This window comes from Anguilla anguilla, chromosome 19, assembly GCF_013347855.1.
Source record: "Anguilla anguilla isolate fAngAng1 chromosome 19, fAngAng1.pri, whole genome shotgun sequence".
Classification (NCBI taxonomy): Eukaryota; Metazoa; Chordata; class Actinopteri; order Anguilliformes; family Anguillidae; genus Anguilla; species Anguilla anguilla.
Window position 1 is genome coordinate 13,593,131 of NC_049219.1, and position 12,597 is coordinate 13,605,727.

At 41.6% G+C, this 12,597-nt stretch overlaps 1 protein-coding gene across 2 annotated transcripts; it reads right to left on the minus strand.

Moving 5' to 3' along the window:
- Window positions 1-1,429: 1,429 nt before the first annotated feature.
- On the minus strand, window positions 1,430-12,211 carry LOC118218805 (protein mono-ADP-ribosyltransferase PARP12-like). Of its 2 annotated transcripts, none has more exons than XM_035401500.1 (12): window positions 11,730-12,211; window positions 11,319-11,454; window positions 10,645-10,957; window positions 9,773-9,823; window positions 9,502-9,628; window positions 9,192-9,357; window positions 8,757-8,877; window positions 8,507-8,603; window positions 7,659-7,737; window positions 6,893-7,023; window positions 4,840-4,991; window positions 1,430-4,235 (listed from the first exon to the last, which is right to left on the minus strand). In XM_035401500.1, the coding sequence occupies exons 1-12, from the start codon at window positions 12,005-12,007 to the stop codon at window positions 3,109-3,111; spliced, it is 2,778 nt and encodes a 925-aa protein (XP_035257391.1). In that variant the 5' UTR covers window positions 12,008-12,211; the 3' UTR covers window positions 1,430-3,108. The 2 variants fall into 2 exon arrangements, with proteins under 2 accessions (XP_035257391.1, XP_035257390.1); XM_035401499.1 differs by having other exon boundaries at window positions 7,659-7,743.
- Between the last annotated feature and the right edge of the window lie 386 nt (window positions 12,212-12,597).

The window sequence follows — 12,597 nt, forward strand, 5'->3', positions numbered from 1 at the left end:
TTTATTATATAATTACATAATAATACAACATTACAATGACTACATCAAACGAGTTATAGCTCTGTCTACCCAGCAAGTGTTGGTACCAAGTGTCAGTTATGTTAACCTTTTGCCTTCAAAAGTGATTCTAACATTCAAACCTACCTAACTACCTAAACACACCTCGTAGCTATGCATCTAATGAGACATTGCTGATGAGATTAGGTATAATTCAACTGCGTAAGTATGTAAAGCACAACCACAACAGGAAAAAAAACCTCTTCAAGCTGTGTAAAAATTATTTAAAAATACATCAACAGTAGCAAGTTTTTATGAAGAAATTTGTAAGTGGTTCAGAATAAATGGAATTGGCGAAGAAAAATCTTTAAATCTATAAATTTAAATCCATTATTCATTTACATTTATAATGATCTTAAATGCATTTTCTGTGCTATAGGAAATCCCAGGAAATAAAAAAATCACTATACTATATAACTATCATTATTATTTGTTTATTTAGTTTGGTTTTTATTTATTTGCTGTCTCTTTAAGAGTTCCATCCAGTGGTGATTCAGAAAATGACTCCCAAGACAACCAGGACATTCTCCAGCACCAAGGGTGGCGTATGGTTAAATATTAATAGAGGAAATGCAAAAGGTGAGATTCCTGCTGTTAATGAGAGCTGTCGTAACTGCTCCAGATAGACCCACAGCACTCTCCTCCAATGGCGTCAATGACCACATGCGGTGCATGGCACCTGTCAATCAAATATAGCACAAAATCTGGGTTGAGTGTTATTTTTCACAGACTGGTTTTATTAATGCAGTCAATGTTTGGTTTAAATACGATTTCGAAAAACCAGGAACAAAATTAAAGGATGATTCTGACGTTACATCTAAGCTATGATGAAGGCAGAATGGGTATAGCATGAGCCATGTGAACTCTAGTCACATGACCACCTGACTACACCTGCCTGTTTGCCGTCCAGCATTGGTTGCCGTGGACACTCAAGGCTCATTCCCTTTTCACCAGAGGACTGCGTATTCACTTACGTAAGTGAGAGGCCATCCATCCATTTACAAACATGTGAAATGTCAACCTCATTTTTACATTGTGGAACTTTTATGATCGCACTATAATTTTTCACCTGTATCTACTGTATCTCACAGATTGAAATTAATGTCCAGTTCAATTAAATATATATTTAATGTTATTTTTATTGCTATGAGACAGGGACTCTAAAAAGTCTTTAGGCTACTCGTTAAAACTAAAATGGTTAATTAAAGAGGAAGTACTGATTGGAAATTCCTGCATGATTTAGGTTGAGGTTAGGTAAAGCTTACTAACAAAACAGTACCATGTCACCAATGAAGGGTGTGTTTTGTCTAATCTTTAATGAACAAAAATATTGTGGGTGGACCATTTAATACTTTCAACAAAGAATACCAAATTTTAAGTGTTTTTGGATACTTTATTAATTTCCAAAACATCAGAAGATTTAGAAAGCTTCAATCATGTCACAAAAAGCAATGACCAATGTTCATTACATTTATTTGGCAGAAGCTTTAATCCAAAGCGATAAGTGCATAATGCATGTTCAATACAATTCAATTCAATCTCTAAATAAAATCTCATCAATTGATATGCTTGAATAACTGACATACATCATTGCAGCAATAAAGCACCAGTCACAGTGTTTTGTTAATAAGTGTTTGATTCTCTCAAATCAAAAGAAATTTGTGTGCCTACCACTCAGAGCTGAGGTATACAGCACAACAGCATCGTCTCTGTATTGCATTTAATTGGGTTTTTACAAGGACCACCTGCTCTCTACTAACATGTTTATGCTCGATTTGACCTCTTGTGAAGAGATTTTGATTTAACAATTTCAAATTGTCAGACATATCCCGGCATACACAAAACTTTCTCACAATGCTGTCACCATTGCTGTGGAAATGTTACAGTATAACATTGACAAAGCAGTCCAGTAACACCGTCTAGTAACATTTTGTGTTAGCTGGAATGCCGTTCAGTTTCAGCACTGTGAAAGGCATTTGGCTTTTTTTTTCTTCTTTAAAAAAAAAAAAAAAAGAGGATACTGAGATAAAGCAGACCGGCTGAACTGAAGCCTGGATGAACTCAGTCGGTACACAGGAGGGGGGGTGGGGGGGGGGGGGGCGGTGGAACGCCTGGCTGATTTGTCATGCCCTAATGGAAACGGTTCATTTCAAAGAGCCATTCATATTGATCAGCCCTCCGCTCCGCAGAATACCATGAAGACGCCGGAGAAACAGACTGACGCGGCTTTGTTTTGGTTTCTAGGCACTTTCAGCCCGCCCGCAGGGACGGCCGTCAGGGGAACAGGGGCAACCGCTGAGTCGCACGGCAACAACGGAAAAACAAAAAGTCATGCATATCCGGTAGAGAAAGGGGATTTGGTGGGGTGTGTGGAAGCGGGTGTGTCAGTCCTATCTGAGTTGCCCGGGGATGTGAAGGCGGGAAAGAGGATTACCACACAGGTGACCACCGGCAGAGGTGGGGTCCGGGTTGCCAGATTTACCACCAACACGTAGCGATAATTAAAAAATCCACAAGATCAATTTCAGAGAAAAGGTACAGGGAGTTTTAAAGGAAATACTGGGGAAAAGACCAGGAAATTCTGAATTATAGCCAACTGAAAATAGGGGATTTTTAAAATGCATTTTGATGGAAATCAGGTATTAAAAAATGGTTTAAAATCAGCACTGCTTAAAAATCTGGGTCCTCGAATAACACTGTTTGACAGTAGCGGACGATAAAAATATTAGTATAAGTATTCACATAAAAGATCAAAGATAGCCATTCACTGGAAAGTGATGTACAGTTTGGAAAGAAAACACAAAAAATAATTGATTACTGCTTGTTTGATTAGTAGTTATAAACTAAGGATTTAGGCTACACAATAGAATGGCCTGTTTCAGAAATAAGTTCCTTTATAATTTACTTGCTGGAAGCATGCCATTCTAGTCGATAAAGGATTCTTACAGTATGCTTTAGATTGGTGTATTTTCACATCACTTTTAAAGTTACACATGACCTCCATTCCAAATGCAATAAAATCTTGGGGGTTCTGTCATCTGCAGTGAGAAATTAAAGGATAGTGCAATCCTTGTCATTCTTCTTTCGTTGTTGGGAGAAAGAACTACTGCCAGTGGGAGAGGACCTGTTCAGTTGGCTAACGGGTCTTATGCTAGAGGATAGGTCCGTCCAGCTTGATGAAGTTGAGTATGAGGGCATATCTGAGAACCTGCCAGTCCAGTCTCCAGTATGATAATGAACTGAATTATTCTCTCTAATGGAGGCTTGCCTGGGCTGTGAGATCACAGAAGAGGTATGGACCGGGGCCGGTGCTCGTGTTGGTCTTGATATCACAGAGGGCGTACTGACAGTGGGCGAGGAGTACACAGAGCTGGCACTGATTGGGCGCGGAGCTTGTACAGGCTTTGAGATCACAGAGCTGGCACTGACTGGGGATGGAGCTTGTACAGGCTTTGAGTACACAGAGCTGGCACTGACTGGGTATGGAGCGTGTACAGGCTTTGAGATCACAGAGCTGGCACTGACTGGGGATGGAGCTTGTACGGGCTTTGTATACACAGAACCAGCACTGATTGGGGGCGGAGCCTGTACAGGCTTTGAGATCACAGAGCTGGCACTGACTGGGGATGGAGCGGGTACAGGCTTTGAGATCACAGAGCTGGCACTGACTGGGGATGGAGCGGGTACAGGCTTTGAGATCACAGAGCTGGCACTGACTGGGGATGGAGCTTGTACAGGCTTTGAGATCACAGAGCTGGCACTGATTGGGGACAGAGCTTGTACGGGCTTTGCATACACAGAACCAGCACTGATTGGGGGCGGAGCTTGCGTTGGTATTAAAACGTTGCTAGTTGAAGAGAAGGCACTGCTATACCCAAAAGATGACGTAGTTACCGTGGATAATGCGGAGGGAAACCACATATCTTCATCATACTTTATGAGGTACTCAGGGTAAACCTGGTGCTTCTCAAAAACAACAAAAATGGAGGGATCGTGGACGTTGTCCACGCAGCTGTCGTAGAACACGGAGTCGCCGCCATCTCGTGAGGGTGGGCGGAGGTAGCTGGAGTCTCCTTTCGTGTAGCAGCCAACCAACACTCGGCAAACAAACATGGTCTTCATTCCAGAGGAGCCCGTGCAACTGTGGGAGTACTTTGCATCCCTAGCAAAGTAACTTCCTGCAAAAACAAAAAAAAAGTCTCATTTACAAAACTTGTACCATTTAGATGTATTAGTAGCAGAGGTGGGTAACCCGGCTTCAAAGAGTAAAAAGACTGACCATGCATTTGCTCCACCACCATGCACTAAACCAGCTGATTACAATAATTAGGTCTCCTATCATGCTGAAGAGTTATGCTAATTAGAGTCAGCTGGTTTAGTGCATGGTGGTGGAGCAAATACATGGTCAGTCTTTTTACTCTTTGAAGCCGGGTTACCCACCTCTGATTAGTAGGCACTTTAGTCCATGTACACATTCATTTACATGTGAACTGCTACCTTTCAATGAGCTATGGCTAGCAATATCTTGATAAAAAACACACTGTGAAAGCTGACATATGACTACTATTTAGTCCACATGTGCTTTCTTTTTAAAAAAGTGTGGCTAACATCAGCTCACCAGCTATAAACGCGCACGCCGTACTTCATATACCAGTATACGAGTGACATATGAATGTCAATCGCATTTAGCTAGCAAGCAGAGAAGTCCAGGAAGTAAGTGCAGGGAATCTGCGTGTAAATCACAAACAGAAACAGCAGCCAAAAGCAAAGGGCCACACGCACCTCTCCCGTAGGCTGTTCCGTGCGTTCCACAGATCCTCCAGTCGAAGTTCTGCTTGCAAATGGCGTCGATGTGTTTGGAGTCGGTGCCGTGGAACAGCTGTTTCTCCGACACATTTCTACCGCCATTATTTTTTCTCATCAGATCCTTTTGCCTGCAACATATTTCATACGCGTTAATGCGCGCTGTGTTTATTTCATATTTCAATAAAATTTTACGACACTTATCTAGTTGAGAGATTTCAGGACATTAAAGTCTCCTTCTTCTGACAGACTTTGTGCTGAATACAAATGAACTCACCTCTAGCTCACAATTACAGCTCATAAATTGTGGAGTGATATTCACCCTAAATGTCTCCCTTAAACATCACACAAGTTGTGAGTAAATTATGGTTCTTTCTATCACAAACGTTTCAAATGCTTTTGCTCTTGTCTATTCGATGTTGGACTTGTCATGTTCCGGTGTTCCTGTCTGCGTTTTCCCTGTTGGGCCGCCAGATGGCGGCACTTCTGTTTTGTGTCCTGTTCCCCCCCTGTTAATTGTATTATTGATTGTCTCGTTATTCCATCATTGTTCCCACCTGTGTCTTGTTATCCCCTCCTTCTGGTTTGATTGTTTTTTGAGTTCACCTGTGTCTTGTTACTCTTTGTCTATTTAAGTTCTCTGTTCCCTTGACTCGGGTGCTGGTTCCTTGTGTTTGTTTCCAATGTCTGTTTGCAAACCGTATGTACCTGCCTGTGTTTGTTCCCGACTTCTGTTTGTTTCAAACCGCCTGTACCTGCCTGTGTTTTGTTTGACCTGCCCTTATGCTCTGCCTGCCCTTATGCTCTGCCTGCCCGTGTTCTGCCCTGCCCGTGTTTGTGAGTTCCTCTAGTTTTCTGTTTTATTTCGATTTTTTTTGAGTTCGTGTTTTTTGCCCATTGTGGCCTTGTCTGTTCCCTGTTTGTTTGCCTGTTTGTTAGTAAAATCTTTGTTAATTTTCCCTTTTTGAGTTTGTCTTTTGTTCCTCTGCGTTTGGGTCCCCCCTACCCGTACCGTGACAGGACTACTGCAATGCATTATTGGCTGACCGCTAAACCCATATGCCTTCAGCTGGTGGACGGTCTCAAAAGGCAAAGAACAAAATGATCACGCACACTTCTTGGTTCTCTTCATTGACACATGAATAATTATCATGCTGATGACAAGTTTGTTATTGATCTATGAAAACACTGTCTGGTCTCAGTCCACCAAATTTCTCCTTATCTCCTAAATAGGAACCTATGGTCACAGGATGCAGGCCATTACCTCTTGTACACTATACTAACAGGTGTTAAATATTTGAAAAAGTTTAAAAGGCTTTTAATTATAAGGAACCTAGGTTTTACCAGTTTGGACAGGAACCAGAAATCATTGTAGGCACAAGAGTTATCTTTTCAGCTTCTTGTTTAACAACTGTCCATTTTTTTACCCTAATATACATTGTATCTGAGTTAGTATTTTTGAAACCACAGTATTAAAGCAACTTCAGTCACCAAATCTGAACTTATTTGATCTTATGTGAATAATATTAAAGTTCAAAAGCCTCAATTTACATTCCACTACTGTGAATGCATAGTACACATAGTATATGCTCCATTTTACGTTGTCACATAATGAAATGGAGTCATTACACAGCGTAATTCCGTGTTATTTATTTAATATTACATATAAACACCTTATCATATCTAAAAATGAGTCAGCACTGGCTGTCATGGGACCTGAGACACTGTGTCACAAGACCTGATTCAGTCCACTGCTCCCAAAAACGTAACCGTAAAATAACACAAGCACACCTGACTAAAATAAATGAGGGATGAAGTATGGCCCTTTTTCAGCTGACAGAACTCCCCGAAAAATATTTTGGAAGTCCCCTTAATCCATTTCATGAAACGATTAAAAAAAAAAAATCCCCCAAGTGTTATATGGTTTGACGCAATAGCAAACTGTAAATTGTAAGCGTTGTTGATTGAAACGTTACACTAAAAGCCCAAACCTTTCATGGTTTTGCTTTAATGGGGAGGACAGCTGACATACCATTGAAAGACTTCCCACAGTGTTCTGTTCTGGACTCTCTCGACACTTTGTATTCCATATCCCCTCATCGTCTTCTGGAAAAGACCCAGGATCTTCTTGTAGTCCTCTGAGGAATCCAGCAAAGTGACTTTCTAGAAAGGAGCGAAGACCAACCCAGTTAGCGCAAAACGTTCTCAGGACGCTACCTGACCAGCGTCTAAGCCTCCACAGCCCTGCTGTGCTTGTCACTGCTTCAGTAAGGGCTGCTCTCGCAGGGAAAAGCCAGAGCGTTTTGAGATCTCCCAAGATCTGAGGCGTAAGGGAAAAATAATAAATTATTGTCTACATATATTTACTTGCTTGTATATAACCTTAAGAAATCATTTAATTGCTTTTCTGTCTAACTGAGAATTATTGGCAGTGCATAGACCCTCTCGCACGTGTTCCTGTTTTTCCCAGAAAACTGTCTCTGCATTTTTCCATTGTTTTAAGTCACTGTGACATGTTAGCCTTGAAGAAGTCCCATATTCTAAACAAGTCAGTTTCTCAGAAATCCGATGTTTTTAACTAATCAGAGACGATCTGCAAAACAAAACAAGCACAAACAAGTTTTGGGAAATTCCAGAAACTTGAGGTTTAAACGCCAGCTGGCTCTAGCCCAAAGAGTATAAGCCATTATTCCTTCTGTAATTCCTGATTAGCAGGTGAATCAACATCTGTTTTTGTGTCTGCAGGGCTTAATTAGGGCTCCCATGGGAAGGTGTATTTAAGTCATGTGGTACTGTACCTTGTATCCAGTGTCCGGCAACATGGATTTGTCCCAGTATCCAGGAACTGCTTTGAAATTATGAACTGGCCTGTTTTTGCTGAAACTAGTAAGTCAAAATGACCAAAAAAGTTAGTTGGCATTTTAATGATATTCTGGCAACATGATGATAAAAAACTGAAAGGCTAACATGCTTTAATCCACAATATTATGATTACATTTTACTTAAAAGGTATGTGTAAAATAATGTGTTCTGTCCTATTCAACATTACTTGTTATTTTCTATCTGATCAGGCCTGGATTAGTAACACTGTAGGTCAGGTGCCAACATGGCACAGGCCTATCCTGAATTCCTACAGGCCTTGAGCGAAAAGCAGACAGGGGTTATAGGCAGCAGGACGGTGGGAAACTAAGTTTTACTTTTCTACCGAATTAGGTGGTTGCACTTGGTAATGAGACACACGGCTGTACAAACAATCACTGTAAATAACACTTTGGTACGGTGTTGACTTTGCCGGCAGGCGTATTCTTTATACAGAAATAAAGACCATTATAACTGGATCAAGCGTGAAGTGTTCTGCTGTCTGGATAGCCTCTCTATTACAAGACGACAGTGGACTTTCCTTCTCAACTCAACAAACGATTTATATTTTTTCGCTATGACATTAAACACATATTAACCATTTTCTAGCATAACCCATAATTGAAAAAGACTAAGATATTTATACATCAGAGGACCAAAGCGTGCTTCAGTTGCAGTGCTCCTAGTGTGGGAGTGGGAGGCCCAATAGTAACAAGCGCCCGTATGAGTAGTTCCAAATTGGGAAGTAATTTGCCTGCAATATGTCTGCAGCATAAACTGGACTCACCTTGTCTTGGCTGTCCGAGCATCCGCCGTAGAGACAAACACGGGTCGCCTTTTCACCCGTCTTTGGGTGCCGTATTTTTCGTTTGTCTGAATCATGTCTGCAAGAGGATTTGAGACTCCGTTAATAAGTGCCAAATTTATACCAGCAAGGGAAAAAAAATCACAGAAGCATGTCCATACAAATTCATTTGGTTTGTTTACTGGAATTGATATTTCTGGTTATTCTTTTCAACCCCGGCACACGGTAATACCTTGGAAACTGAGCCTGTAGGCCTCTTTCCCTGCCGAGAACTCAACTACGGCATTGCTGTCCTCCAGATACTTCCCCTCCAGCTCCTCACTAGTGATGGAGGACAGCCTGTGCTGTCCCTCCTGTCAGAAACAATGCAGTCAAATTAAAGCTGAAGGCTCGGTTAGCACAGAATTATTCCCGACAACAAATAGCAGCGAAGCACAACCAAATGTCACTGCTCTCACTCACATTAATGCAAACAAGAAAGGTTACATTTAGCAGTGCTAATTTTGGGTGAAAACATTATTTTACATAACTGAATTGCAGCTAGACAACAATTTACTTGTTTTTTTTTTTGTTTGTTTTTTTGGGTACACAAACATGGCAAGGTTTTGCACGTAGGCTGGCCAGGACTGAATATGTATGCTTCTCTGATTTTGATTTTCTCACGTACCAGTGACGCGTACTGGATCCAGTTGTTGTACTCGTCCTCCCAGTACCAGGCCCATTTGGTGGTGAGGACGAAGGTGGGCTGAAGCACGGAGGAGACCGTGGAGAGGCGCCTCACCTGGGCCGACCCGCGGGTCATGGTACCAAAATGCACCGGGGGGGTCCCACGGCTGAATCCAAACAAGGGATAGCACGCAGACTCTCATAGACAGCCATTCGCAATGTTTCACGTCCGACCTTCTGAACTCAAACATGCATTTAAACAGCTCCAGTGTTCAGTACCTGCACCTGTACAAAATGTTCAGTAAACGTACCTGCACACATTGGCGGGGATGCAGAAGTCTCTCTCGATCTCCTCGTTGTCTGGGAGCGCTGACCAGCCGTCTCCAGTTCTGATCTCCCATTTATACGGCATACTGGAGTGCTCTCTCCAGCATCGGTCTTCAGCACAAATAAAAGGTGTAGGCTGAGACTGCCACTGCGGCACGTGTGTCTCCACAGAGAACGTGCAGTATAATGGAAATGTTTTCATACTGTATCAGTCACTCACACACGCACACACACACACACACACAGTTTCCTTACCTCCCTGTTTGCAGGTACCCTTGACAAAGTAAAGACAGATCTCGGTCTTTTCTGAAAGAAAAAATAAATAAATAAATATTTTAATTAAAACATGGCGGAAAATTGCTTGCCAAGAAGCCTTTTCATCTGTAATAAAAAAGCAAAATAAAGTACAAAAATATACAAAAATAAAAGCAACAGGACTTGAACGGGCCAAAGCTCCACAATCGTCCTGCACTAGTAATCAATGGCTTCAACTAAAGAGTCCCAGTATAACACAGAACTCAGCAGTACAACAGCATTACTAAGGCTATTAAGTATCTCTAAATTCTAACATTTACCCACGCTCCATGATAGCAGGAAGTCAAGGCTCACCTCCTATTCCCACCTCCAAGCACTTTTTTTCTGATGTGCTGTAATTATTTTAGGATTGCAACAGCGTGCATAATAGCATGGGCAGCCCAATCCTGTTCCGGGAGATCTACCCTCCTGTAGGTTTTCACTTCAACCATAACAGAGCACATCTCATTCAACAGCTAGAGATCTTGTGGAAGTCTGCTAATTAGTAGAATCGGGTATGCCAAAACAGGGCTGGAATGAAAACCAGCAGGATGATACTGGACATCTCCGAGAACAGGATTGGGCAGCCCCGCTTCACAGGTTCATATGGACGTGAGGTGAGGTGAGAGAAATATGAATATAATCTGTGTTATGGCTCTAGGCTTATTTACATTCTCTAGTTTGGGAATGTTGACAGCCAGGTCTGACACTGTCACTCACCCAACTCTGGTGTCATATTTCATTGTACTTCACACTGGATGATACTGTTTGCAACATTAATTTTAATTAAATGTCATATTTTAAAACCGTAAAAAAATATCAAGTCTGCTAACCTTGGTTTTTTCTGCTGCTGTTCACGTTTCCTGTGGGCGTTTGCTGCTTCCTGTTCGTGCTGTTGTCACTCATCTTTATTGCCTGTATGTTCTGGTAGACGCACAGCATGGAGCCAATCATCTCATTGGGCACCCATCTCTCCTGAAGTGTTTTCAGTGGCTGGGGCTCGAAGAAGTCATGTGACCTGAGGCAGCCCGCCCGTGACGTGCAGGTGCCTCTGAGGTACCTGTCGCAGATGTGAATCCTCCTGCAGCTCTCCTGTTCAGAGCAGTTTCCGTACTCTCCATCACCTTTGTTGTATTGGAAGCACACCTGATAAGAAGGAAAATGTTAACTTGTGAACACGTGTGATCTGCTGATTATGAGATACTGACTCATAGTCAGCAGATCACATGTGTACAATTTGGGTAGGGTGCTCAAGATGGAAAATAGGCTATTTTTCCAAGGGTTTATTAATGTATCCTAATATGATTCTTCAGAAAAAAAATATTTGACAACGAATTTGATTACGAAAACATATTATTCACACACCTAAAAATATTTTAAGTATAATCCAACAAAAAAATAAATATGCATCAACTAGATACTTATTGTGTTCTGCTGTGGACTCGCGTGGCTTCCGACACGAGATTACCCTGAGAACGGGAGAGGTTTACTCTGATGGTGGATTTACCGGAGGCAAAAGGGTGCTGTCGTTCTGAAGGAGCAAAGTGCAGAGCTCGCTCCTGTCCAGTTCGTGCAGGTTATTGTCTTGAAGGACAGTAGCGTTGTGCTCCGAGTATATATCATGGCAGAAGCGGCACCCTCGCCTAATAAAGAAAGAAAGAAAAAAGGCAAACGAGTTCCCCAAACGATGGCGTCCATTAGATCGCGTAGGCATAATCATCCCTGTACAAGGAAATATATAGCTAAATTACACCTCTTAAATTCTGAATTATGCCTCTCTTGTAGGCCTAACGGAAATCTAGCGGAGAAACATCAGTTCTTAACTGAAAATAATTTAAGTCAATGGACTTTCGCCAATACGATAAAATACTGGTAAAATATATTTTATGCTATTTCTGGGTCAATGTTTCAATCTTACCGCGTCTTGCTGTTCCTACAGTCTCCAAAAAGGTAGAATTTGCACAGGTGTAAATTCCGGCAATCGGTGCATTCTCTGGCTTTACACAGTCTTACTTTAGTCTTAGCGACAACTCGTTTGTTTCCATTTAACGTAACAACGGAAAACTGATCATTTCCAATGACTGTGTCAACAACGCCTTTTACGTCCAGAAGCCCAGAGCCAATGTCGACCAGATCTCCGTAATCCATCGACCCATGATTACTGCAAATAAGTTTTATCATTAATGATTCTGTCATTTTCTATTGCCTTAACCTCCTACTCATATAATCCTACTCATCGAAACTTTATGATTATTGGCAGGTGATACTATCTTCGGCAAAGTCTCTTCACCAGCTGGTTGACTAATGTGCAAAGCAGTAATGCGCCGAAATAATGTACTGTTGGAGCAGTGAGCGGCTCCTCCACTTCTGTGGAAAACGAAACCTAAGGTTTGCTTCCGTGATATACAACTTCTGTTTACTTTTAGAAATATCCCGACCTTCAGTCCCTGAACGAGGAAAATTGGAGACATTTCATGTGCCTCAGCTGCAGGGAAGTTTGCAAAACTGTACAACATTTAAACATGCACAGATAAAGATTCCTATATACAGGGTCATGATGTGAGTCATGTAACTATTTATAGTAACTGAACTATAGCTACTTCAGTAAAATAAAGTCATGTACAACAACAATAACACAGACGATTACCGTAACGTTATATAAATTATAAACAAATATTAACATTATATTATTATATTACAGTGTATATTTAATTCATCGGATCAGAGCAACATAGCATTCAGCGAGCGAGTGCACCGTCTAGCCCGTCTCGCCCGTCGCACAGACA